Source organism: Elephantulus edwardii, unplaced genomic scaffold (assembly GCF_000299155.1).
Source record: "Elephantulus edwardii isolate Elephantulus edwardi_28Jun2011 unplaced genomic scaffold, EleEdw1.0 scaffold00093, whole genome shotgun sequence".
Classification (NCBI taxonomy): Eukaryota; Metazoa; Chordata; class Mammalia; order Macroscelidea; family Macroscelididae; genus Elephantulus; species Elephantulus edwardii.
Genome location: NW_006399843.1, coordinates 10,672,779 through 10,700,765, shown reverse-complemented (window position 1 = coordinate 10,700,765; position 27,987 = coordinate 10,672,779). Strand labels below are relative to the sequence as shown.

Sequence of the window (27,987 nt, the reverse complement as noted above, 5' to 3'; positions counted from 1 at the left end):
GAAAAAAGCAGCAATTTGGCCATTGTCTGGGGCTTCCAGGGAGCAGGCCTCCTCCCCAGCCACCAGCAGGGTTCAAGGCCACCGCCGAGAATGTCCGGGGGGCCAGCCCTGGTCTAAGTCACACTGCTCCGCCCCCATCCAACACTGGACGGCCAAGGCTGGGACTCACACCCCCAGTTCCATGGGGACAAGTGAGGCAAAGGGGCTCAGGGTCCCCATGAGGTGACACAAAGGGCCCAGCTCGTTCTAGAAGACGTAGATCTTGTCCCGCTGCACGGTGTCCAAGTCGTCATCCAGTGTCAGCAACACCTGGTGGGACAGAGGTAGGAGAATGCAGGGAAGTGGAGGGTGTCAGGCTCAGGAAGGAGGTGACATCCACCCTCCCTGCCTGGGCCACACTTATCTCACACACCAGGAAAGACCCAAACATGGCGATGGAGGAGAGGAAGTGCCAGATGTCATGGTCATCAAAGAAGTCGAGGAGGATGCAGTCCCGGTTGTGTTCCCGTGACTCTGCAGGCGTTTTCTGGTGGGAAATAGGGAAGAGAGCACCTGCTAACAAGCCTCAGGACAGCAGCAGCCCGCTCCACCTTGGGGGCACTCTGCTCCCAGCGCACTGGCGGGAAAGCACCTCTCTCTGACTCGCTCATTTCCCTTGTCTCCCACATCTAACAGGCAAATTCTGAGGAGGCTGGCTGCTTCTGCCTTTTCTTTTACTCTTGTTCTCTTCAGAGTCTTACTCTCTTTATCTAACAGCCCAAGGCTGTGCTTGCCTTTAGAAGCCTCCAACTTGGGGGATACCGGAAGGCCACTGGAGCCCCCTCATTCATTTCCTGACCTCAGACATTGATCCTGCTCGACCCACTCCCCCTACAGCTCCGGTGGGTGCTTTTTCTCCAAACCACTGTAGTGAGGCCATACTGACATTCCAGGACCATGGTGGCCATGACTCATAGGCTACAGTCTACGACCTTTAACCTCTATGCTCTGCTCATAACCTTTATTCAGCATTTACTGAATAGGCTCCCTTCAAAGGCCTCACAACACAAGACTCCTTCCTCTGAGGTCCTGGACATTCTCCCTGTCCCAGCTGGCCTGAACCCTTCATTTCACGTATCCTGTTGCATAACAGCAAGATAAGAATTAAGTCACTCCCTTAAACGACACAGGATTAGCTTCTCAAAGGCACAAATTATGCAGACTCAGTTCTGATCTCAGATCTAAAGCCTGACACAAGGACAGTAGGTACCTCAGGGAGTCAAGGAGAAAGCCCCACAACTCTGACTTCAGAACCAGCTGTGCCTCTCCTATGACCCTGGGTGAGTCACCTGGCCTCCTGCAGCCTCAGCTGCCTCGTAAGTAAAATGAAAATTCCTCTGTGAAAGATGTTAGGACTAAAGGTGAAAGCAGCCGGGACAGTGCTAACCCACAGGAGGTGAGTCACAAAAGACTATGAAAACAGAGATTCTGCCATTTGCTGCGGCTGGATGGGTTTGCGGCCAGCTCCCCCAACCCTCTGAGCACAACGATTACTCACCTGCCAGGTGCTGAGTCCCTGGAAGAAGAAGAAGAGCGCAAAGCCCCAGACCACAGACGTGCAGATGATGCACAGCAAGGGGATGAGCTTGATCCTCTCCCCGCTCCGGAGCTGGGGGTTGAGGAAGGGAAGAGCATGAGGGTCCAGCCTTTCCACATGCTGCTTTCCCACTGTCCTCTTGGGAAGCAGCCAGGAGGGCCCCTTCAGGAAGTCTTGCTGAGTGCACAGACCACCTCATAGAGTCACACAGCTTGGCTTGTCCCTGTGCTAGCAGCCTGGTATCCTTGCTTCTGATGTCCACCCAGGCTGGACCTCCACGCACTCAAAGCTCACTGCCAGGAGTCTGCCAGCCATGAAGTTCTCTATCTCCAGGGGCTCTTCCACACTAGCTGATTTGGAGGTCCTTAACACGTTGCCACACACTTTTAAATTGATGACTGTGCTTAGAAACACATTTTGCTGTCATTTGCGGCAACATGTTAATAGCCCCTTATCCCCTGCTTCACTTGGTGCTCAGAGGCCCAAACCCAGAGATTTGGGCCTCAGAGACTGAACAGCTTCAACTCCTCTCAACAACTTCATATTTAATGAGAGTTTTACCATCTGCTGCCTGAAATGCCACCAGTTTCACAGACCATTTTAAGACCATGGAAGAGACTCCGTAAATGGCTTTTATGAACATAATTGGCTCCTTGAGGTTGCCCATGGGGTATCTGGAAAGAGTTTTGACTTCTCTCCCCCCCAAATCCCACTGGGATCCACAGATTGGCAAAGACTAATATGCATTAGAATGCCCTTCCTTCTCAGTGTTGCCCCAAGCAGGTGAACTCATCTCCCCTTGTAAAAGGCAAGGCAGTGAGCATTGAAGGCTCAGCCAGTCCCCCTCACCTTCATGATAATGTAGAAGGCAAAGTAAAGAAGAAGGTTGCAGATGCCGATGGCCAACAAGTAGGAGGCAAAGTCATTGGGACGCATGATGAGCCCATAGGCAGCCCTGGTAAGAAAAGGGCTGGTGAAGCAGGGAAAGACCAGGAGCAAGGAACAGTCCTGCCTAACCTTGGCCTTCATCATGTTTTATTATTATAGGGTTGAGTCCAGAAACCCACAGAACATTCCAGAACTGGATTCCAGGTGCACCTTCGCCCTATCTCTTTAGCCTCTATTTCTCTCTTAACTGGAAGCTGAGATAGATCCCAAGGCCATCAGAGACTGAGACCCCAACTGCTTGCTCACCAAGTTCCCACAGACAAGAGCTAGACTTACAGAGACCAGTTGATAATGTTGCCCATAATCAGCAGCACCATGCGGTCCTGGAGGGAAGCAGAGACACAGGACTGAGAGAGGGGAGGGCTGCAGGAAGGGGGAAAGAGAAGTGGGGACCAGGTCAGCTGGTCTCTCCCCCCTACCCTGGGCTCTCTGCTCTGCCTGTCCCACCCCCAGTGGAAGGAAGAGAATGTAAGACAGAGGAAGGGGCTGGGATGCTGGGCAGGTACCACATAGAGGGGCCCACTGCACTGCCGGATGCAGTCTGTGTAGAGCACGTGGAGGATGCGGCGGAAGATGCCGGAGTCTGCAGAGGGAACAGAACAGTGCTGAAAGGCACCAACTGCCTGCTTTCCTCCAGATAGTCCCCTCTCAGTGTGCCAGGGCCTTCAAGGCCTTCCTCACTAGGCGATTTCCCAGGGACGCCAGAACTTAAAAGTCTCCCATGTCCAAATGCCTGTGGTCACTAACCCCACACCAAGCAGGGTGTCCTAGGCCTCTCCTGCCTCCCTCCTGTCCCGCCTTGGACAGGCCCTCACCCAGCTTCCAGCGGCCCATGTAGTAGAGCTGAGTGCTGAGCAGCAGGGTAGCAATGATGTGAATGACAGAGAAGACAATCCAGAATGCTGTGTTCCCTTTGCCAAAAACCTGTCAGGAGGTTGCCAAGGGCAAAGATGAAGAGGTCCTGATGGGGTACCACTCTGGGAGAGCCAGGCTGGTTGCACGGCCCGGCTGGGCATCTCAGGGAAGGCATGCTGGGGCGGGGGGGAGTGTCTCCTCTCGTGGGAGCTGGAGAGAGGTGTGTGAGCACACAAGCAGCTGTTCCGTGGGGGGTGCACAGGGATCGGAGCGGGCTCAAGGCAGAGCAGGTCAGGCCCTCACCACGCCCAGCACAGAGAAGAAGATGACAATGGCCAAGCAGGCGTAGGCACTGTAGGCGCTGGCGTTGATGTCCGGGTGCCGCTTCTGGTAGAGCTTCAGCATGCAGAGCCCAGCGATCATGTACATGAATGACGTGTCTGGGGACAGAGCATGAAGTGAGCTAGTAAACAGCCACAGGGCCCCAGCGTGGAAACTCCAGCTTGGACCGCCAGAGTGGGAAGGGGCAGCCCCAACACCTGGCCATGGTCACAGAGTACGTGGGTGGTAGGCTGGGGCCTAAACCCCAGCCCCTTATCTCCCAAAATAGTGCTGTCCCTCAGAGGCCACAATGCCACTCCTCTGGCCATCTGACAGCATCTGAACTCGCCAGTGAAGACCAGGACAGGTAGAAGTCAGTGTGTCGGAGACTGTGAGCACCGTGTGAGGGTGACTGCACTATCTCTGTATTCTCAGGGCTAGTGCATGCCTGGGATACAGGAAGTGCTCAAAGGACAAACAACAGAGCAACTGGAGCCTCTTTCCTATGTGAGGAGGTGTGCACACACTGGCTTTCCAGCCTGGAGCCCTCACACTGGACTGAGTTCTGGAGCTCTCTGTGAGGAAGTGGCAGAAGACCTGAGCAGGTGCCTGAATTGGCAGAAGAGGGAAGCCTCACTCACCAAACTGGAAATTGGTATAGTTGGGGCAGACGTGGTAGCAGGCGCTGAGCAGTCCCTCCATCATGAGGGCTGTGCCCATGGCATAGAACAGGCCAAAGTGTTTTGGGATCCCACATTCCTATTGCGGAGAAGGGCAAATGTGAAGGCAGTAAGGTGGGGACAGAGGGAAGGAGGGAGCAAAAGAGGGAGCCCCCAAGAGACAAGACGGAGGAAAGGGAGCAGGGGAGGCGGCGGGCAGAACGGAAGCGCTGGGCCGGGGGCAGCCGCTCACCAGGGCGTAGATGTCGTTGCGCAGCAGCGCCCGGTTGTGATTGATCTCCCTCTGCAGGATGATGAGCAGGAACAGCAGCCCCAGCAGGATGTAGCCCAGGTTGCTGAGAATGTTGTTGAAGGCGCTAGAAGGGCGAGCACAGGGCACATTGCCAGGGCTGCACACCTCAGGCCCGGGCCAAGCTTTCACAGAGCTCCTCCTCCCTGCCGAGTCACCCTCTGCCCGGCAAAGGGGCCTTCCAACACGGTCCCAACCTGAGGTTGCCCAGCGGGTGAGCACAGAGGAAATTGTAGTAACAGATGTCCTGATTGCCCGTGACATTCACCACCTGCAGCAGGAGAGGGAGCAGGAGATGAGGGTGTTAAGGTGGTAACTCAGCCTAAAACCTTTGCAAAGCAGGAGTCAGAGCCTAGCCACATCAGCCATTAGGCAGAGGACAGGAAGTAGCACCACAGTCAGGTGGTGTGTATATGGTTTTAGACATGGTGATGCCAGGGGCGCAGTTATGTCCCCTTCTCACTGGGTGTGGCCGAAAGCCCTGAGGCATGGGGCCCTGGACCCACATTACAGAGAAAAGGGAAGGAAAACCAACACTGAGCAAATTACAGGCTAGTTTCACCAATGCCCATGTTGACCCAGGGAAGGTGACATCATTGGTATTGTGTCTCCTGTTTTGCAGATAAAGAAACTGATGTTCAGTGTGGTTAAGAGATTTGCTGCAGGTAAAGCAGAGGTGGAGTCTGAACCTAGGTCTCAGGACTCCAGAGCCCCAGGCCCAGTGGGTCTGCCTACAGAGGGCATAGAACCTGCAGCTGCACAGCCTGCTCAGCCCAGGGCTGCCTCTCACCGTCTGATAGGTGATCACCAGCTGCACCACTGGCAGGGCGTAGAAGACAGCGATGGTGGCGATGTTCCTGAGGAGGTGGAAGGCAGCAGTGAGGCTGTGACCCAAGAGGTGGCTACACTTGCTGTCAAACACGGGAAACCACTGCTCAGTCCACTCACCAGAAGTAGATCTGGTACTTTTTCCGCAGAACACGTTTGTCCTTCCGTGCCAGGTCGGCCACATAGAGGTATTGCTGAGGAGAAGCAGGGGTGAGTCATACACACTCACCTTCTAAGCCAAGCCATGTTCACCCAGGTCAGGGGTAGGCAAGGGGGCCCTCCATCACGCAGGCCGTAATACAGAGGAGGAGGTTTCTAGGTCATCCCATTGCCATAGGTCGAAGACCAGGGGCTGGTTAACCAGTCCAGAGGGGCAGGGAGCGGAGCCAGTCTCCCCAAGAATCCACTTGTCTTAGCTTGCTTTTCCCTGAAAACCACCCAGTGGGCCCAGACACAGAACCGCCTTCCTGGGAAACCCTGGCCAGAGCTCGGTCCACTGGGTGACAGACCTTGGTGCGAATGACATTCTTGTCGGAATCAATGTCAGTCAAGGTGTCGTAGTCGTCCTCCTCTACAGAGCTCATGGAGTCCAGTCGTGGCCGGGTGCCCACTGGGTCTAGGGGGCGGTCTGGAAGAACAGAAAGGAGAGGCTGCTCTGACGAGCAGAGGAACCCTAGGTCTGCTGCCTGCATCTGAGGCGATTGCTGAAATTACTATGCAGTGGGGAAGAGGCAAATTGTGGGCCAGGGCTCAGAGCAGGGTAGCTGTGGGCTCAGGCCCTGAGGGGAGCTAAAGTGCTCCCAAGTCCCTGGGGAAAAGAGGAGTGGACTACCCAAAGAGGTCACCGTGAAACAGGGGCCTCTCTAGCTTCCTCCAGTCCTTGATCCCTTCATGAGCTAGGGACACCAAGCAGACCCCAGACATAAGCAACAGGACTGAATTCATTAGAAGTCACTCTGATTACAAGCTGCCCAGCCCTGTGAGTTCTGAGAAGGCAATGCTTTGGTCCCCGTCGGTTAAAGACCCAACGCGCCCTGGAGCACAGGCAAGGATGAGGGGCTGCCACCACAGGAGGTATGCTCTCTTGTACACTCTTTTCTTCTTCTACCTTAAGAAGCATCTTCCTAGGTCTGTCTGGGCAAGCTCTTCCAGAGGCCAGACCAGGCCACCCTTGCTCAAGAGCCTTAGCCCAGCAAGCCAGGGAGTGAGGTGCTGGGACACAAGGCAATGCTGCCAACAGCATCTGAGAAGGCCTGAGCCAGAGAGTGGCGGGCCCAGGCAGTGGCTGGAAGCAGGGGTAGGGAACCAGCCCTCCAACCCTGGGCACTAGTGCCCGCCTATCTCAGAAGACACAGAGCCAGCAGTTATCGGCATTAGATGGGGAAGCCATGCACAAAGCATCTTTCTGGAGCCAATGGGCTCTGGTCAGCTACCCTGGCAGGAGCTGATTGGCAGAGAAGCCCCACCCCCTCCCCCACATCTACCCATGGCAATGCACAGCTGCCGCATCTGGCCAGAGGGGAGGCGCCGCTTGAACTGGTCGTGCCCTTCAAAGGAAAGGGAAAGTTACGAGGGATCTGGGGCCAGGGAGGGAAGAACAGGGAAGAGAGGGGCAAGGAGAAAAGAAGGCCCTTCCCAGCTCCCAGCATCTGGCAGAAGAGGCAACCACCCGCCATCACTCTCACCCAGCCAACACCGGCCTTACTGGCACAGCCCCTGCCCTGGCCAGGCAACTTACCCTGGTAACTATAGGACAGGTCGCCGGTGCCTGTGCTGTCAATCAAACCGTCAGTGGAGCTAGAACCATTCTCTGCAAGGAATAGTCAAATTGTGACGAGGGGTAAGGGCACTAGGCCCAACCCAAGGGGCTCTGAGCAGATGCAGAGGGCATGAGCTTCTGCCACCTCAAGGAGGCCACTTAAGGTTGTGTGTGGACAAGCGACAAGCATGACCTCTGGCTTTGCCACGTACCAAAGGAGCCATAGTTGTAACTTTCATATGGAGAGCTGCCAGGGAAAGCATCGGCCAGGATCCGGGGGTGGCCTATAATGAGAAGTCAAGGTCCCCTTAGCCCTAAAAGCAGAGGGAGACCTACAGAGATGGAAGAGTCTAGAACAGACAGGTATAGAGGGGCCATGCAGGCATCCCTATCAAGGCACCAACCAGACAAATCAACCTTGTTCCCACCACCACCCATCTAATCTTCCCCACGTCTCCTCAAGGGAAAAGCCTGCCACCTTAAGGTCTCCCGCGAGGTGGAGGAAAGTCAAGGAACTGATGCATCTAAGTCACTAACAGCCAGGAGAGACAACACCCAGCCTGCCCCATCCCTGCCTGGGTACCCCTTATATCACATCACCCTCTCCCACCCTGGACTCTGCCTCCTCTGTCTAAGAGCACACAGGCCTTACCAAGGAGAGAAGCTGGGAGAGAAGGTCCCAACCAGGAGGAGGACAGAAAGACAAGGAACGGTGAAGAAAGACAGAGAGAGATTATAAGATTAATCACTCCAGATGCTGTACACGGCACAACTTGAGACAGGCAGACAGACTAGACACAGAGAGAAGGCATCAACGGGCAGCTTTGAAGAAAGCATCTCAGGGAGGAATCAGCATTCTAGCCCAGCCCCAGTTCCATTATACTCCCAACTGATTATTCCTGAAGCACCCAGTCCTTTTTGCCTCAATCCCTGGTGGGGTGGGTTTGGGAAAACTGTTGTCTCCAAACCACAACGGCAACCCTGACCCCCACTCATGCCCCCAGGAGTTACCACTTTCTGGGCAGGCTCGGTCTAGGGACAGCAGCAGGGTTTTCTTCTTCTGCCTGAAAGGACAGAATGGGAGGTTACATGGGCAGGGCAGGACAAGTCCCACCTGGGCTGGGGGAGCCCTGCTTGTACTTAGGCTATGCCTTCCTCTCCTTGTAACCCCGTACTCATCCATGGTCCCAGGGTTCCTCCCAGCCTGGGGAGGAAGGTAGGGTCTTGCTGCTAGAAAAGGGCTAAGGTGAAGAGGCACTTCCCAGAGAAAGGGAGGGAGGACCACAGAACCTAACAAAGACTTGCCCTGCTGTGCCTCCAGCTTCACAAGGGCCCCATGGACAGTATGGAAGATTATGCTGAACAAGCTCAGACCCAACACCCACATTCACTTCCATGTATTCCCTGCCTAACCCACCCAGCCAGCTCCACCTTACCTCCAGTTCTCCCAGCAGGCCAGGAGCACGGTCAGCAGGTAGAAAGAGAGAAATATGCCCAAGCAAAAGAGCATACCACCAACATAAGCTTCGGCTGCAGGAAGAGAAGCAGAAAGGAACACATGAGCACCTTCCAAGACGGTCCCCGGCACACAGGTCCTCCATGATCCAGACTCTCACCACTGCTCTCCTCAGATGGAGGAACCAGCCCAGCTGAACAGTTTACAACTCCCCAAACAGTACACTTTAACGACTGCCACCTTTTCTCAAGTTACACTGCTCCCTCTCTGCTAGAAGGCTCTTTCCCTCCATTTTAATTTTTCTATTTTGGTGAAATACACTTAATTAAAATATCTGCTCTTCTAACCATTTTTACACGTACCACTAAGTACATTAATTTCATGCCTCATGCTACACAACCATCACCACCACCCACTCCCCCACCTTCTGTTTCTCAACAGCTCCATTCTGACTTGGCCTTCAAGATACAGCTCAAGGAACACCTTCCCCTTCTAACTCCCTTCACAGTTCCCACAATGTCCAGCTCTGCACAGCTCTCAGCACAGTGTAGCAACCACATCCCCCCATCTACCTGGCCTCCAGGGTGGCAAGTTCCCGAGGGCCTGAGGTCTTACTGGTGCATCAGGCACATAAAGGTACTTATTAAATATTTGCTGAATAAATAGCCTATATTGAAGTAATTTTGTTCCCCTCCCACAAATTCTTTTTATTTTTTACTTTCCCGTTTACACAGGGCCCCGCGCAGTCATTTGGTAAATGTTTATTAAGCACTGGCTGGAGGCCTGGGCCTTGGTTCTTTTATGCTAAAGCTCACAACTTGAGACAGTGGGACAGGTTTTTATTATCCTCATTTGACAGACAGGGAAACAGGCTCAACGAAAACTGCCCTAATACCAGGTGGCAGAGAGAGTACCAGAACCCAGTGATTGATTTTTAGTCAGGATTCAGCAGACTAGAACACACTTCCAAGCCTTCCTCATCTTACAACCAGATGAGAACAACGCACCCTCTTTCCCACTGCCCCATCCTGTCCTCATCCCCGTCCCCATTTAGAGGACATCCCAGACCCAATGTGTGAAGGAAGAGTCAGAGGCCTGTTCATGCCCCATTCAGCCGCCCACACTCACACGTGACCGCCTGCGATACCAGCACAGACAGGGTTTTCTGGCGATGCCCTTGATCAACCGGTTCATCTGGAAGGAGAAAAGCCAAACTGGTAAAGAAGTGATTGCCTAGGGCTTGGCTAGAGCTGGCACGACTAGGCCTGATGGAGTCTGGAGCCAAGAAGCTTTCTCTCATCAGAACCACCAATGAACCACACAGGCTCTTCCACCCCCTCAAGGAGTCATCGAACCCTCCTCATCCCTAGCCTGCCCCAGGACACGAAATGTACCTTCTACAAAGGGGTAGAAAGGCAAGGAACCCCCACAGGCCTGGTCTTCAGTCTTCACCACCACCACCACGTAGAAGCTATTGCTGGGGAAGTCTTTGCGCTGGAGAACAAGAAACGGAGATGATCACCAGCACCATCAGCATCCTCACCACTTTCTGGATAGTTATTTTGGGCCAGACAACACACTAATCTCTTTACATATATCAAAGAGCCCTGGTGACACGGGACATTAGGTGCTGGGCTGCTAATCACAAGGAGGCAGTCCCTGTCACCATGAGCTTGCATTTGGTGTTGGTGGGTCGCAAAGTCCTTAATCCAAGCATTGTTGTTATTTCTGTTAAACGGATTCATTTGGGGTCACACTGCTAACAAGCAGAAGAAGCAGGATCAAACCATGCCACATGGCTCCAGAGGCCAAACCTTGAACCTTTATGCTGTGGTCAGGTGAGCAAATGTGTCTCTTTTGCCACATAACCCTATCAGTTGCACAGCTGGATGTGGTTAGGTGACCACATGACTTCCTCTACCCTGCACCCAGAATGAGTTTCAGCCTAGCATTCAGCACCCTACAAGGCTTTTCCTCTCTTCATCATCAATGTACTGAATGAGGTAAACATGACTTCCAGATAGGGCACTCTTAGCTTTCCTGCTAACAAGGGAAATTATGGTTCAATATCCACAGTCTAGGATGAGACCAGGCTTCCCCTTGGAGACATGAATTCTGAAGCTTCGTCTGACATACTTTGCACATGTTGCAAGGAGGGAGGGACCAGTCATTGGAGAGGGGCATCATGCTTGGGAATGTGGAGGGACAACACAAAAGAGGAAGACCCTTGATGAGGTGGATTGATTCAGTGACTGGGGTCATGGGGGTACGTGTGTCAGAGACAATAAGATTGGCACAGGATAGGGCAGGGTTTAGGGTTGTTGTACTATGAGTCACAGGTGACTTGATGACACATAACAACAATATCCACAGATTTCAGGAATTCAGTCACAAGTCACAGGAACTGGAGGGTCAAGAATCAGGGTTGTGGGTAAGGGGGGAGCAGGGCAGAGGAAAAGGAGCAAGGCTTTGGAAAGCTAATCAATCACCCAGCTACATCTCACAAAGGCCATGTTTATTTCCTACCTGCACTGTGATAGCTGCCTTCTTGGTCATCGTCTGGTACATACCGATGAAGGCCACATTGTTGTCCAGGTCATAAACAGGGCACTATAAGAAGAGGATGGAAAAGGCAGATGGAGAGGGGCCTGGGGCCCAGCCCTTCTGTTCAGTGGCCCTGCTCCCCACTGTGGAGAAGAGAGCAAATGGGCCAGACAACCTACCAAGACATCCTGGATGGAGATAACCGAGCAGGGGAAGGCCTTGCTGGAAGTCACCTTGACAATCACCGAGTCCACGCCCTCAGGGAACTCATACTTGAAGTACTAAGCAAAACAGAAAGGATGAGGGGAAAGCCCTATTTATGAGGATGCTCCCTGTCCCTATAGGAGGAAACAGTCTCCCATTAAGGACAGACCCAGAATCCTCTGAGGACTGGACAGTTTTAGCTCTCTGGGGAGACAAGATGTGATTGTAAGAAGCCTCATTATCTGTGTACTTATCTCCTCAACTTCAGCTGGGCATTTAGGACAGTACCTGAGCAGCAGATCCCATGTCTCTGCCCAGCCCCATACCATCTGTCTCTTTAGAAGGCTACGACCAGAACTCTTGTTTTAACAGTCCCTCCATGGAGAGTTCAGTTAACTCGAAAGTTTCAGAAAATACCAGACACGGCCCTTTCTCTTGCCTGAGTTTCCCACTTCTCCATTTGAGGGGTATTTGACAGGGACATTTTACCTGGGGCTGAGCGGCTGTGGTATTGAAGCTAAACTGCTCCCCAGTCCTGTAGGACAGAGAAGAGCCCCCCGACAGTCACTTCTAGAGTTTGGGAGGAAGGCCAGTCCCCACGGTCTCCTTGCTCTCCCCCGCAGACCTGAGCACAAAGTCATCCATGCGGCTGACCCGGAGCTGATACGTGGTGTTGATTGGTGACAGGGTGGACACATCCACATAGAAGAACTGGACCTCTGACTCATTTTTGGTGGGAGGCTGACACAGCGTTCGTTCAACCTTCTGGTAGAGGTACTTGCGCTGGTATCTATGACCCAAAGCTGAGAGTTAGGAGCTGAGTACTGTCCCAGCCAGTTGGCTACTTCAAGGAGTAAGGCCCCAACTCCTCTTATCTGGTCTCTATCACCCCTCCTGGGCTGAGAAGCTTCAGTCTGGTTCAGGGAATGGGGAGCAGAAGTAGAAGAGGATCCTGAGCAGTCTGAGGCCCTGAATGAGATCTGCATAAGGTAGCGAGTAGGCCCCCAGCACTGCCCCCTGGGCCCTACTCACAGTCCTCGCAGGATGAGTGGCACCTGGAAGGACACTACAGCCTCTTTCTGGCGGACCACGAAAAGCAAAGGAGCTTCCTTCTGCTTGTTGAGAACATTTACTGACACACGTACACCCTCCGTCTGCAAAAAGACATAGAAAAATGACCCTCAATCAAGTGGCTGTGACTGTATTTATGCTATTGAGGTTCATGGTTCCACAGATCCCTGAGTTCTGCCTTCTCTCCTGCAAGCTTTGTTGCCTTCTTCTTGCCTCGTCTTTGACCAGAGCAACCTCAAGTGTCCAGGATGACTAAGACAAGGGTGGCAAGTCTGTGCTGAGCAGCAAGACCCAGGGAACTGCAGAGGCCAACTCCGCAAAAAGGAAAACACTGGGGACTGGGAGCCTCAGGGATATTCCATTCCTATCGTGTGTGTGTGTGCACGCGTAGACACGTGTGCATGCATACACATACACACACGTGAATGGACAGCTAAGGGCAAGAAGTGATCCTCAACCTTGCTCTTTATAAGCCAGGAAGCCTTTTCAACAACTATTCTATGGACCAGAGCCAGGCAGTGCTGAAAGCCAAGTATAATCAGTAGCTCTGGGCTGCTTCCCATCTCTGAGCCTCAATCTCTCCATCTATAAAATGAAGACATCCTCACCATTAGGGCCTACGGCGATGACAGGATGTATAGCACAGAAGAGACCAAGAGAGAAAAAGGACACAACATGAAAGAAGCTCCAGGAATGTTTGTTAAAGGGCTGCCACACCTAAGTTCTAGGAGACAGAGCTCTCGGGGTTTCTAGACATGGGGAAGGAAGGAAGGAAGGATTCTAAGCAGGTGCTGAGAAGGAGTTAGAGAGGATCAAACTATGAAAACGAGGCAATGAGGGCAGACCCAAGCCTTTCACAGAAACCAAACCACTTCCCATTTGGGAAAGCAAGGCACATTCTCCTTTTCAATTCTACTCCTTCCCAGAAGGAAGCTTTGGTAGCACAGTCCCTAGGGAGTTGCGCTGCTAACCCCAAGGTTGAGTCTCACTGATGGTTCTAAACCCACCAGCTGTTCCTCTGGAAAAAGATGAGCAATCTCTTCATTTACAATTTACAGCCTCTGAAAACCTGCTAAATTTGTTCTGACTGGATGACAGTGAGTGAATCCCAGTAAAATCAGCCCGTGGAAAGAGAGAGGGAGAAAAGACCATGACAGTGTTGCAGAGAGTAAGAGAAATGAGCTTGCTCCTCCCTGAGTAGGGGATCATGCAACCAGGCTGCAGGAAATTTACCCTAATCTCAGATCTGCCTGGGCCTAGCCTTCTCACCGAGGGTTGAGTCCATGCTCAACTCTGGTACTCACAGCTGGGGAAGAAATGAAAGAAAAGTCACATGAGGTGGATTTCCCACAGCGGACAAACTCCCTTTCTCTTCTCACTCTGGCTACAGTTTGGTTTCATCACTGCCACCCTCATTTCCAAGGCCAGCTGGCTTTCTCAGGCAGGAGGAAGGGCAGGGAAGATCCCAAACTTACAAGAATCGGGAAAGTTCTGCCTCCATTTCCCTGGGGACTCTGGGCTGTAAACTTGTCTGAGCTGAGCAGGCCTTTTGGTTCTGGGCCTGTCTCATCCCTCCCCTGAGAGAGCACACCCTTCACCCCAACTTAGGCAGACAGCAGGTGTTTGGGCAGGGGGCAGGCCCCACTGCCAGTGATGCGAGGCAAGGGTTCATAAAAAAGATGGAAATGAATCAACTTCAGAAACTGACTCTAGTGGGGCCTCATCAAGATCGGTGGGTTCTGAAAATAGAGAAATCAGTAAGGCAGCTAGTTTCTTCCGGGGGAGGAGGGACAGACTCCTATAAAAAGGGTAGCAGAGTCGCCCTGCTAGTGCTTGCTCGCCCACTCACCAGCCTCCCAGCCCAGACCCCAGCCCCTTACCCGGTTTCGGGTCACAGTATGGTTGAAGGTGTAGATGTTGACCAGTTCGCTGTTGACCTCGTCTATGTAGGTGCGCTCAAACTCGGCATCTTTCTGCGAGACGTTCTTGGGCCCCAAAACCCCCAGATGGCTTTCGACCGGGGCCACCAAGAGCACCAAGAAGGGCAAGCCCAGAGCAAACATGGCCCCGGCTGGGCGTCAGTAGCGGCGGTGGCGACGGCGACGATGACGAGCGGCAAGACACCTCCGGGAAGGGTTGCGGCTCTGGCCGCAGCTTCCAGCATCTCACTAGAACCAGAACTTTAACCCCGGCCGGAGATTAGGAAACGTCCCCTCCCAAGAGCCGCCGAGCCGCTCCCGGGGGTCCCAGAAGGGAGGGGGCGGCCGGGAGGAGGAAGGGGAGGGGAGGAGGGGCAGGGTACAGACCGCAGGAAGGGACCCCAGCTCGCTCGCGAGTGGTTCAACTCGGCCCCTGAGATCCTTCGGCCCGGGTCCGGGCAGAGAGAGCGAGGGGTAGCTGGTTGCTGGGAGCCCAGAGACGCCAGAAAAGGGGAGGGAGGAAAGGAGGGGAAGCCGGCAGCTGGGGCGGCCGGGAAAGCACGGAGAGTCCGAGGGTGAGGGGCGTGATGGGAGGTAGCGACAGCACGCGGGGCAGGGCGGCGAGTTTCCCCGGGCGCTGGCCCTTTAAGGGCGGGCGGACGCCCGGGCGCTCCGAACTCAGGAAAGTGAGCCGCACCGCTGGGCGGTGAACAGCAAGGCAATTTGCCCGCCCACTGACGTCAGGGGAAACTGACATATATTTAAAGGACCAGGTCCCGGATTTGGCTTTAGAGGGGCCGGAACCCCATCAACCTGGAGGGGAGCGTAGGGATGTCTTATAACAAAAACCGCTACCATCTCTTCTTTCATTAGCTGGCCCGTCTCCTAAAGTTGTGATTGGAACTGGAAGATATTTCTTTTAAAAGGTCCCCAAGTATTGGTTCTTGTAAATAGTGATTTTTGCACATCTATACCTCGAATACACCTTTTTTTTTATCTTAGGACGGTAGATGCTGACGGTAATAACAGTAGGATCCTCTAAGAACCCACTATTCCAGGTTCTTCCTCCCCACCCCCTTCCTGGGCTCTTAAAAACATGAAAAACTAGGAATTAGAAAACACAATGGACTGCAGGTGTAAAAGGTTGAAGCAGAAGGAAGCCCGTGTGCACGCTCACATCCCACTTAACGCAGCCACACAGCTTCATATAGCTAAGCTTGCGAAGCTATTCTCTTCTCTGGAGAGAGATTTGCAAAGCTTGTTGAAATAGTTACCTTGAATGTAAACTGATAAAAATTTTTCTAGGAAATATTTTGGTACTGTGTTTTATAAACAAGGAGCTTTATACCCATTGACCCAGTAATTCCAGTTGAGACTGTCCTAAAGCAATATAAATAAGAACTGGAGATGAAAATTTGTAGGTAGTTATGCTTTCCACTGGGATATTTACAATATAAAGAGTAAAGGAAGGTAAATGTCAGGAAGTGGTTAAATGCAGTTATCATAACAGGCATCAAAAATTATAAGACTTTAAAGGGCATGTGAATTTAGCATATTGCTGTTGTGATTAACTGCCCTTTGGTCTTTTCCAACTCAGACTTTATGCCAGTCCCTCCTTGCTATACTCACAGGGGCTCAGGTGCTTGAGTCACATTTAGGATGTTGTTGTTGTTGATTGCCTGCCAGTGGAGCACTACTCATAGCTCATAGCGATCCTATGAACAAAAGGCCTGAAGCCCTCTATAGCTATCGAAATTTATCAAAGTTCATAGAGTTTCTGGATAGGGCAGAATAAATGTCTCCCAAGTCATAGACAAGCATGGAGAAACTTTTGAAGAAACTGCACCCCCCCACAAAAAAAAATTCAACAATGATGAAGGGAAAGGAAATATACAGTAAGGAGTGGATAGGCACAAAATCCCTACAGAAAGGAAAGCCACCGGTATAGGAAGATTAATGGAAATCAGAAATATGGGGAAGAAATGAGTAAAGTGTGATTACACCATAAGCATTAAAATTAATATTATAGAACAAAGTGTGATGAATGAAAAAAATTTGCTTTGTAAATATTTAATCAAATCACAGTTCAAAAAATGTTAAAAAGAAAGCAAAAAGCAAAACAATGCAACAATGTTTATCTCTGAATTATAGGTGATTTTAAAAGTAGTATGTATCTTCTAGTTGTCCTTTACTACTAAAAGTATTGAAAAGTACACATACATGTGAAAAATACCCAGAAATTTTTATTTCTTTTACACTTTAAAAATATTACCATAGCTGACATCCAAGCAGATATATGCACACCCATGTTTATTGCAGCTTTGTTCACAATAGCAAGGAGTTGGAAACAACCTAAGTGCCCATCAACAAACGAATGGCTAGAGAAGCTGTGGTATATTCGCACAATGGAATACTATGCTGCATTAAAAAACAAGGAACTCATGCAATATTATTCAAAATGGTTGACTCTGGAGAACATTATGCTGAGTGAAATATCCCAGTCACAAAAGGACAAATATTACATGATGCCACTGTTGTAGAATGGGACTGTCCTTGGGGTTGGGGAGAGACTGAGTAAGATGGGTTCAATAATGTATACTGCACTGAAATAGAGGAGGGAAAGAACCGTTTAAAAGAGAGATATAACTGGGTATTTCTGTCATCACAGGAGACTAGAGCGAGGGCTACATGGTGGAGGGGACCTGGGGGAGGGTTTGTAAAACAATGAAAGAATCTTTTCTTTTACTTTTCCATAATTTTTGGACTCATGTACTTATAACTTGTTAGTCAAATTTGTGTCTTCTAGGTTGCAACACCCCCATGATACATCTTCAAGGATATGAACATGTACGGCCAAGCACAATCAATAAGAGTGCATCTAAATTCCAAAATCAATCTCCATAATAGTCTATGTGTTTCCTACTGCCAAAGGGGCCCTTTAGAGTAGTGAGAGAAGATCTTCACCCTGAAACCCACAGCGTCCCTTTTCAGCAGGAAGTAGCTAAGAGAATACGCCATCCCCTTTTCCTTATGACTCAGGGTGAAGTCTCTCTCAGGGAGGAGTGATAGGGAATGGCAAAGGACACACTGACAAAGAAGATTAATCAGAACTGGCTTTGACAAGCAATGTGGCATTTGGACAAGAACAAACTGGGAGGAGGGTAGAGAGAATAGTGCAACAATGAATGAGTGGAAGCCCAAAATCTCTGTAAATGTTTATGAAAATTAATAAAATATAATTATAGAAAAAAATATTACAAATGATAATTTTTTGTAATGCACATGTATTCCTTTTATAGAATGAACTTATGACTAGACATATTTAAAGAAAAAGACACCCTTAGTAAACCATGCCTTCTCAAGCCCTTCTGAGTCCTGAAAAAATTCTACTTGTCTTAGCCCCTGCCTCTGCTTTATTAACTGGGGCATTGATCATGAATGCAGATTATTTTACCTGATTAGTAATAAATATTTATTGCTTTCTGGAATAAATGGATATTTAAAAGTGCCAGGCATTTTTTAAATTACACTAGTCAAATGGTGAATGAATGGAAGAATGAAACCTGGTGCCAGGCCAAGGTAAGCCAAGGTAAGCCCTCTTGAGGAAGAAGATCTGAAGCAAATCGCAAAGGCTGGAGAAACCTACAAAGCCAGAACACTGAAAACCTTCGCAGTCTGCTGGACCAGCCCCTCGTTTTACTGATGAGTAAAACCCAGAAAATGTCAGCTAGTTATTAACTCACTGGTCTTACACTTGAATCTGGTACTTCCTCCAGGACATCTAGACAGTCGCGGGTCAGCTAGATCCATAATGCAACAAGAAATATCCTCATAATGAACCATCTCTATGGTCAGTAGCCCAGGTTGGCAGATCAGGGTAGTAGGATTTTCATATTCCAATTAGACTTTCTGGTCTTGGCCTTGTTCATTTTGCAAATAAATAATCTAGAAAGCTGAGAAACACTCCCCTCACTTACAACTTTATATCATTTCAGTGAAAGTCTGTCATGTGCTGGTAACTTTGTTGGGTGCTTGAATCTGCTTAAAAGAGCTGGATGCTGTGTTAGGTGCTGTCAAGCTGGCTACAATTCATAACCATTCTGTGTACAAAGAACAAAACTCTGCGTAATCAGCAAGCTCACATTCTCTGCTGCCCACTGTTGAAGTCTATCAATCTACCTTGTTGAGGGTCTTCTTCTTTTTCAATGACCCATTACTTTTCTCAGCATGCTATCCCTCTCCAGGGACTGCCCCTCCTGATAAACTCACCCACAGTAATTGAGACTAAGTTTTACCATCTTTGTTTCTAAGGAGCACTCTGGCTTTACGTCTTTCTTCCAAGACAGATTTGTTGGATAGACCAGCTGTGCTGAATGAACCCAGACTGGAACGCTAAACTCAATAGGGGAAAAATGTTTCAAGTCTTTCTTTTTTATGGATTTGGAACAAAATGTGATACTAGGCTGATTTAAAATGCACATAGTAATCCACACTTCTCAAATTACTGTATGGAGGTAGAGCCCAGGAATCTGCATTTTAACAAGCATCTCAGGAATTTGTCAATGTTCTTGTTTGTTCCCTTTCTCCAGGCACAATCTTTGGAGAAATCTGTTCAAGGCAATCCAGAGGGGGTTCTTTGGCAAAGCCTCAAAGGCTTTGAATCCTTTGCACTCTAGAAGTTCAGAGGGGACAGTAACAGTGAAGGACCCCAGATCTCCCAGGTCTGCAGAATTTTTTCTCAGCCCCTCTTTGCCACCTCTCAGAGAGGAAACTGCACAATCTAGTTATGAATAGGCCCTTTCTGAGATCTGGCAACTCTGAGAGCAAAAAGGCCTTTTTATTGGCTGGTGTAGTTAGCATAAAAGAAAAGCAGTGCCAGCTCCCAATGCTAGCCTTTTGAGTGCAAAGGAGAGATGCTAAGTCCTTTAGAGTAGCCCTCTGTGTTCAGACTGTAATCACCCAGCCTTGAATGTACACACAGGAAGTCCAGCACCAACCCTGGCCCTGAGTGGGCAAGGTGGAGGTCATGAAGATCAGATGATTTCCATGTAGCAAGCATTCACTAGGCAGCTGACAAAGGTCCCCAGCCTTCCGTGGATCCAAATTAATCTGAAGTCACAGGGGACAGACACGTTTTGGGGAAAGGGAGAATGAGAAAACTTCTGCTGTTAACATGTTAACTTGACCTGAAGACTGGTTAAAAGTAGGATTCTATAAGCAGAACATTAAATGGATTAGCTTGTGAATCAAGTAACTTCGGTCCCTGAGTGGTTGACAAGGGAGTGGCAGTGTTTGCACACAAGGAGTCTTTTATGAAGAAAATGGAATTTCAAGTCCATTTCATCCAGAAGGGATGATTTATTTTGCAACCTTTTTTACAGGGTTAAAGTTACACATTGCCTAATTCTAAAGCCTGATTTGACTGTGCACCAGGGTTTAGTTGCATTCATCATTCTATTTTCTAAAGAGCTGGAAATACAAATAAGCAAGACTAGCTCTGACCGAGAGCACAGCGTTTTCTAGCAGAGACAGAATAGTCACTTTCCATTTCTTAAAAACGAGTTTTCTCTATTTAGACTGGGAACTCAGGCAATTGATTCAGTCTCTGAACATGTGATGGAACCAACATCAGAGCTTTCCAGGAAATGTGTCTGGTCATCAAGTTGCTGAAACAAGCAGATAAATAATTGATCAACTCAAATCTGTGCCTGCAAAGATCACTGCTAAAAATGAGCCAGGTTTCCTCCTGTTTCAAGAAGGCTTGAGCCTCCCATAAGAAACCAGATCCAACTGAACTTTTTTATTCATTTCAGGCTGTATCTAAAGGTGACGTGCAGTTACCCTGCCCTTATTCTAGGTTGTACTCAACAATTCAAGGCTCTTTTCTTCATACTTGTTCAGATACTGTCTTCAGGGCCTTCACAAAGGAGATTTCCACACGCCCCCCCCCACCCTTAACACCTCATTCCTCTTAATCAGCCTAGTCTTTCCTTCTACCTTTATTTTCTTTATAAAAGTGATTTTTCTTAATTCCATAGTTTTGATCAACTCGTGTTTCTGAAATTTCCATATTAGATTTGAATTGCCTGCTTTGTTATTTCATCACTAGTAGTAATGTCCACTGCTTCCCTTAAGCAACAGCAAACTAGGAATTGAAATGAAAAAAAAAAAACAAACATGTGTTCCAGTTTCATTTATGACAGTTACTTGCAAAATAAATCTCTTAATTTTCCATTCCTTCATTCCCTGCTGTTGTTGCTATGTGCTGTTGGGTCAGGACCGACACAGCTGACCCACCAGTGAGTTTTCAGAGGCTATAAATCCACATGACAGGAGATTGCCCATCTTTCTCCTGTGGTGCATCTGGCAGATTTGAACTGCATTGCCTTTTGTTGGCTGCACACTAGAGCTCCCTATTCAGTGCCTATTTTGTACTACTAAGTGCTGAGATCACAAGATAACTTAAAACACATTATGTTCAAGGAATTCATAATCAAGTAATGGAGACAAAAAGGTAAACATAATACAGTACAATGATAAAAAATTTACTCAGAACTGGAAACAAACACCACTCTGGGAGTGTCCTTGAAGGACTGACTGTTAAGTGAGGAGACAGTAGGCTAGAAAAGGGGCAGGAGTATATTACAAGTTGGGGTTCCAACCCAGGCAAAGGCATATACTACACAAAGCCCAAAAGCAAGGTAAGGGCAAGAAAAGACAAATTGAAGCAAGGCCTTGAGTGTTGGTTAATAACTTGGGATTCTGTAATACTACACTTGATGAGTTATGAATTCTTCCTAAGTCACCTGCCATACAACTGATCAAGGTGGGACTATGTTTTGTCCCATGTGTATAGGGTCACTCATGTTAGGTGCTAAGTCAAGCATGACTCATAGTGACTCTGAAAAAGATCTGAACCCTGTCTCAAACCTGTGTCATCTTCACCTCTGTACATGAGTCCATCTCTCTGGGAGTCTTCCTCTCCTTTGCTGACCCTCCACCTTTGCAAGAAATAGCCTCTCCTACCAACATGCCCATGTGAGATGAAGCTGGCTTTGGGGCCTCTGGCTTGAAGCAGAGCTCCAACAAAATGGCAGTTGAGTCTTCCTCCCTCCTGGCTTTGGGTCATGAGTCTGAGAACAACTTCATGGCAACTAACCACACACACACACACATTCTCTCTTTTTAAAATGAATTACGCTAAAATGAATCAGTTCAACCTAACCAAAGTACAAAAGTATTACAAAAAACCGGGTCAGAATCAGGTAGTGTGATTAGCAAAATATTTTCGATCTTTGCTTCACAATTTTATTGTCGGGTTAGGATTTTAGCTCTGCCACAGCTGAAGATGCATTGCCCTTCATTTGCTGGTTTTTCCCAAGTAAAGGTACTTCTGCCTCTACCACACCACTCACCCCACTGGGCAGTCATTGAAAGTGTGTTGTGTGCTGGATACTTTCACTACTGGATGAACAGAGTAAACTGAACAACTGACAGAGGCAAGAACTCTAGAGGGTGGTTTGAGCAAGGACAAACTAGAACAAGACTATGTGCAGTCCATTTAACATCTCCAAATTTTATTGCCCATTTTATCCCAGTAGTATTTCTGTGAAGTGATAAAGACACACCACCACAGCAACTTTTAGCTGACAAACATCCTGGAATACTGATTTGTTGGGGTATTTGGTGTGGTGGTCCTCCGGAAAGGCTCTGATAGGCAAGCCTAATATCTGATCCTTGTATCAGTTTCACGGTTCCAAAGAGAAACATACTTGAAGCATCCTATTTTAGCCTGGGGAGGTGGGATGACAAGCTGACCCAAGTGTTGGGTTCTGTACTCTCCAGTCACACCATACTTAACTGAGCCTGGTGACTTGGCATCAGCTGAGATGAGGTGGTCCACAGCATAAATCAAGTTATCTGCAATATATATTCTGGCTTAATAGGTGGCCTAATGGGTAAGAGCTGTGCTACCAAAATGTGAAGGCAGGTAGTTCAATCTACCAGCTGCTTATTGGAAGATGGGCAATCTCTTCTGATGCAATTTACAGCTTTGCAAAATCTACTAGGTGAGTGATGAGTCAGTTCCAACTCAACGACAGCACATAATCTTTAAGTAGGAATGGATGGATTTCAAGAGAGGAAAGGCACTGACTAGGACCTTCATCATCCCAATGATGCCATCTTCAATTATGGGTTACTATCACCCCACCCAAAGAGCCCCCAAAAAAGCCCAAAGAGGATTCTTGTAGAAGTTGCCAACTCCTATTTGAACTCTGTCTTGTATTTGACTGTACTTAGACCGTCTTATTTCCTTGAGTTATACAGACCTTAAAATCTACATGAAGCTGTTTGATGTCAATCTGAACCTATTATCAACAGGTTAGTCTTTTGGTCTTCCCAGGTAGATCACTCAAAATTCTAATTCCATGAAGGATTACATTATAAGGTGGTCAGAAAAACTTAAATTCTAGTAAATTTTCATTACCACAGGCCTGAAGAATATAAAGGACATTGGCTGTGGAAAGACCTTCCATTTGTTCTCATGATCTTCAACTGAAACTAGGGAGCGGACACAAACTCAAGTCAGTCAAAATCTATAATACAGATACCCTAGCTGAATGAGCAGTGGAAGGACAAGGACTCTGAAGCCAAATGAAGCTGGGCTCAAATCCCAGCTCAGCCACTTAGATTAAGTGATCTATCTTGGACAAGGTACAAAACCTTCTTGGTTCTCTCAGCCAATAGTACAACAGCAAATAGCTATTATGAAGCACCACAGAAGAAAACTTGGTCCTAATGCTCCTCTACCCAGATGGCAGAGGAACTCAGGAGAGAACAGTCCAATTCATTTGAATAACTTGAGCATAAGCTGGGGATAATAATGGAAGGAGATGTCCCAAAATGTGAGAAAGAAAAACATGGAATTACAGAGACACAGTGGCAATTAGAGTAAAAATGGGAAGGGGAAAAAACAGCTGACGAGGTCAGAATCACAGTTTAAGATGTGGCTACTTTTATGCCAGATACTCTTAACCAATCTGACATGTGACAACTTCCTGTTTATCTACTTATTCCTTCTACCTACTCAACCTCTTCTCCACCCTCAGGGCTTAAGTGATGAGAGTCATCCTTGGCACATTCAGAAGAGCAACACGATGACTTATGTAGACAATGTGTATATGGCAAAGCAGAAGAAATTGCCCCTTCTTTTCTTGTTTGGAACCCAAACTATAACACGGTAGACAGAGAAGACACCAGCACGTTTGAGTGAAATGTTTACATTTATATTGAAATATGCACTAAAACAGACTGAGTTCTACTAGTCAATGGAACTTTGCCAAAGCAGAATCACAAACTTCCGTTGAGGAGGTACAGTCAGCTAGCAGCAGTGATCCCCAAGCAGGAACACCAAGGAGAAGCCCAGGGGACCCCTCTCCAAAAAGCCTCATTTCAAGAGGCCCCAACTCACTTCTCCCACATGCACCCACACAGACTCAGGAGCTTGGACATGCTCCTGATTTTCATATATTTAGTTTCTTCTTCGCTGCAATAAATATAAAATTGGCAATGCTCATACACCACAGCACAGACAATATTTCAGGCTTTAGCATACAACTGTAAACAATGACTAGGTAAAAAATTAAAAGGAAAAGAGCTGTTTTATTTTTTAAACTGTAAGACAGAATTCTTAGGCTACTCAATATTTGTTAAGGTTTTTGACAGACTGGTGTTTAGATAGAGGCCCTCAGCAGTGCCAAGCCTCAAGGTGGCAGCCAAAGCACTGCCTGCGGCAATGCAGATTGTGTGGGCTGCAAGCAATCTGTTCAAGATCACACTGGGCAGTAGCGTATCTCTAACCTGTCACATCCAAGATGTGAAAGCAGACATTTTTAGAGTTCCATCACTGGCTGGTTGCCAGCTAATGTAGTGGAAATGGGTGGGCAAATGAAAATTTGCTGGCAGAGAAAAATAATGGGATCTCTGCGAGCTGCCTGGAAAGTTGGCCCCAAAATCACAATGACAACTAGGACATTTCACTTGGACAGTGATTATTATTTTTTTTTTAAAGGGTTCACAGAGAGAAGTCCAAAGACTAAACAGTAAGTTCTGTTGCTAGTGCAATTTGGGATGCCTAAAGCAACGCAAAGAAAGCTGGTAAGAAGTCAAGTGGACTCAACAGCACAGGAGCCAATGGGGCAGGCAGGATTTTATTTAAAAGATTAGTGGCTAAAATACTATTGCTCGAATAGCCTTGAGATAAAATGTAGTAACATCTGAGATTTATACACAGAAGCAAAGGAGCTGAAGGCCAACTCACAAAGGGATAGGTGAAGCTCAGTAAGAGAAGCTAAAAGCACATGCTGTAGGAGTAACCTAATGAGCTTACTTTCCTACCATCTCACACAGAAAGAGATCTGGATAGGAAAGTGTCTTTTCACACAAAAAGTTCTAGCTTAGTTTATTCTCCTCCCTAGAACTATGCCTCAGTCAGGGGTGGGAAGGCAGGAGAAGTCTTGGAAAATTCAAGAACTGGGCTACCAAAAAGAAAAAGGGCATTTCAATATAGTAAACTAGTACACACCATGTGTATTTTGCTTTGTTAATAAAAACATGATACATCAGGAAGTGTGTATAAAAAGCAAAAAATCCTAGAAAGACACACCAAGAAAAAAATAATTAGCCCAAGTCCTGAGTCTGAGCACAAATCAGTCTAGTCCACCCTCTCGCCAACATATAAAAGCACTGCCACTTGCCTTGCAAGCAGAACCTAAACCATATGCCTTCGTTATTAAACTTGAGCATTAAGTACAATCACTGCAGAGTACATGTGATGGAATACTTCAATACCTACCCGATCCAGTTTAAAACATCTGTTGGCTGATCCAGTTTGAATGTATTCCATAGGTATATTTAACAACAATCCACACATCCTCCATTATTTTTTAAAATGGCAATTCTTGTATCTCAAGCAAACTATTAGAGTTTTCTTCTAAGAAATTCCTAGATGGTAGGAACACATTACTGAGAAATCCTAAAGGTGAAACAAACCCATTTCTTCTGACTAAAATGATGGGATAAAGGTAGAACATTTGTTCTAAAGATAGCTTCATTTGTTTCCCCATGGGAAAAGGCCAACTTTTTTTTTTTTTAGTTGCGTGAAAGGCCAACTTTTATTTTTAGTGATATATTTTAAAAATTAACCTAATTAAAAAAATAAAATATACATCATGAGATACTGTAAGACTTGAAATAAAGGAGGCCTCATGGAGTAAAAAACAAAAGAGTTCTGACCCTCATCCCCCTAAACAGGGGAAAGTGTGACAGGATTTAAGGGGGAAATATCAACCAAACCAGAACTCTGACTATGGGCAGCACTACACAGACTCGACAGCACAGAACACCATACAAGAATGAGTTACATATTAGCAATAGCATCATGAGAATGAACGGATGGGGACTTATATATATGCCCAATTACAGAGCTCCTAGGTCAAATGTGTTAAAAGCTTGTAATGTCAACAAGGATTTTAAAAAAGGGAGAGGAGGAAAGGCTGCATGCATGGGTATATTATAGACATGGTCTTCAGCAGCATAAAAATAAAACCCTCCAATGGGTCCCCAAGTGGGCAAAACTTGTTTTTCACTGCTAAGCAGAAGGAAGATTAAGAGTGGAGCAACTTTTACTAGTATCTCCTGCATCTGAATGACAAGTCTGTTTAATCTTATATATATAAGAAAACCTTGAAAATACATGAGTAAAGCAAAATAAAGACAAAATGCTGTAATATAAACTTTAACTGGAAAAAATACAACACCTGTTTTAAAGCCAAATGGATGGGATTCTGGTAATTATTATACACAACATAATCCACAGAAAAAGGCAGGCCAAAAAAAAAGAAGCTTCATAACTGAAAATTCAATGAATTTGTCACACAAACAACTAGAAGTCCCCTTCTGGTTTCAAATTAAGTTAACAATCTTCCTTGGCTAATTTTTTTCTCTCGTGTAAAACAAACCTTCTATGCACAGGATCAGTTTAAATCCCTCCTCCCTTTCAAACACTAGAAAGAACATCCAGGAACATTCTACAATGCAAAGTGCCATTAAGAAAGAGAAGGATTCTGCAGAGCCAGTGATGTAACCGAGCTGAAGAAGCTGAGATGGTGTTAACACTGACGCGAGCCAGTCAGGCAATGGTGGTCTGCTTCTCCTCAGGTGTCTCCTCCAACAACTGCATGATCAGTTCGTGGAGAGGTTTGCAGATCTTTGCATAGCCTCCTCCTGTGAGATGCAGAAAATCGAACATGTCGTGGCAGGAGATGGCACCGTCCGAGTGCACAAAGCCTCCATCTGTATCCAGGAGCTGGACATTCGCAAGCTTCGGCAGGGACACCTTGAGAAGCTGGTTCACCTTGGCATTCTTCTGCCTCAAGGGATTGGGCTTCTCACCTCGAGGTAACAAACCCTGGGGTAGAGGAAAGACCATAAAATGAAAAGAGTTGCTTGTGTTTCACTATACATTTGTGACATTTATGATTTTAGATATTCCTGAATCCACTGCTATCCCTGACACCTTCTATTCGTTTCTGAAATAATACACCGGTTTTGTGGGTTTTTAAAAATTTACTGTGATTTTAAAAAAAGTTTACCAAAAAAGTTGGATTTTTCCGTCATTCATTTTTGCACATTTTCTTCCCTATCCCCTCCAACTGCTCACTTTAAAAAAAAATTCATTCATGATTGCATAATTTCCTCCCCCACCTACTTTATTATGCACCTCTTATTCTGGACTGTTGTAATACAAATAATGCTTAATCATATACTCCTTTTAAAAATTCTTTCCTTCATCTGTTCCAATGCAGAATTATTTATCCCCTCATTTCCGCCTAACCTCCATGCCAGTCGTTTTAGAACAGTTGCATTATGCAGTATTTGTCCTTTTGTGACAGATATTTCCCTCAGCATAATGTCCTCCAGGTTCACCCATGTTGTGTCATATTTTTAGTTCCTTATTTTTTAGTGCTGCATAGTATTCCACTGTGTGAATATACCATAGTTTTTCTATCCATTCATTTTTTAATGGACACTTGAGTTGCTTCCAGCTCTTCGCTATTGTGAATAAGGCAGCAATAAACATGGTGTGCAAGTATCTGTTTGAGTGGCAGCTCTAGTTTCTTTAGGGTATATTCCCAGTACTGGAATTGCTAAGTCAAATGGTATTTCTATTCCAACATTTTGAGAAAGTGCCATATTGCCTTCCATGGTGGTTGCAGCGTTTTACACTCCCACAAACAGTGAATAAGGGTTCTATAATCTCTCCACAATCTCACCAGCATTTGTTAGTTACTCTATTGACTTTGCTATTGATAACGGAGTGAGAGGGTTACTTCATAAACTTTGCATCTGAGAGTTGGGATTTTGAACATCTCCTCATGTGTTTGTCATCTGCATGTCTTTCCTGGTGAAGTGTCTATTCATATCTTGTGCCCATTTTGCGACTGGGCTGTTTACCTTTTTCTTGTTGAGGTGCTGG

The 27,987-nt window shown here is 47.4% G+C and overlaps 2 protein-coding genes across 2 annotated transcripts in view; both read right to left on the bottom strand.

Annotated features, from left to right (window-relative positions):
* Positions 1-134: 134 nt before the first annotated feature.
* On the bottom strand, positions 135-15,135 carry SIDT2 (SID1 transmembrane family, member 2). Its single transcript, XM_006890812.1, has 26 exons — positions 14,412-15,135; positions 12,493-12,614; positions 12,086-12,250; positions 11,950-11,995; positions 11,436-11,537; positions 11,239-11,322; positions 10,107-10,206; positions 9,841-9,906; positions 8,693-8,786; positions 8,268-8,320; positions 7,469-7,540; positions 7,236-7,307; positions 6,007-6,125; positions 5,618-5,691; positions 5,460-5,526; positions 4,867-4,940; positions 4,613-4,736; positions 4,342-4,459; positions 3,683-3,819; positions 3,340-3,448; positions 3,031-3,107; positions 2,801-2,847; positions 2,426-2,531; positions 1,538-1,648; positions 413-526; positions 135-309 (listed from the first exon to the last, which is right to left on the bottom strand). Exons 1-26 carry the CDS (start codon positions 14,592-14,594, stop codon positions 247-249), a joined length of 2,499 nt encoding a protein of 832 aa, XP_006890874.1. The 5' UTR covers positions 14,595-15,135; the 3' UTR covers positions 135-246.
* An 11,228-nt stretch (positions 15,136-26,363) lies between these two features.
* The window catches only part of PAFAH1B2 (platelet-activating factor acetylhydrolase 1b, catalytic subunit 2 (30kDa)), a 33,801-nt gene continuing 32,177 nt past the window's right edge, over positions 26,364-27,987 (bottom strand). The window contains exon 6 of the mRNA XM_006890810.1: positions 26,364-26,919. Within this exon, the coding sequence (XP_006890872.1) occupies positions 26,641-26,919 (279 nt within the window). The 3' untranslated portion in view covers positions 26,364-26,640. The remainder of the gene's footprint in view (positions 26,920-27,987) is intronic.

Bases quoted from the DNA above. Each gene is read 5' to 3' on its own strand.
- SIDT2 (XM_006890812.1), bottom strand. From the start codon at position 14,594: ATGTTTGCTCTGGGCTTGCCCTTCTTGGTGCTCTTGGTGGCCCCGGTC. The intron at 7,541-8,267 runs GTAACTCCTGGG...TTCTCATTATAG, and splicing joins CCGAGCCTGCCCAGAAAGTG to GCCACCCCCGGATCCTGGCC. The intron at 3,108-3,339 runs GTGAGGGCCTGT...TTCCCTCTGCAG, and splicing joins CATGGGCCGCTGGAAGCTGG to ACTCCGGCATCTTCCGCCGC.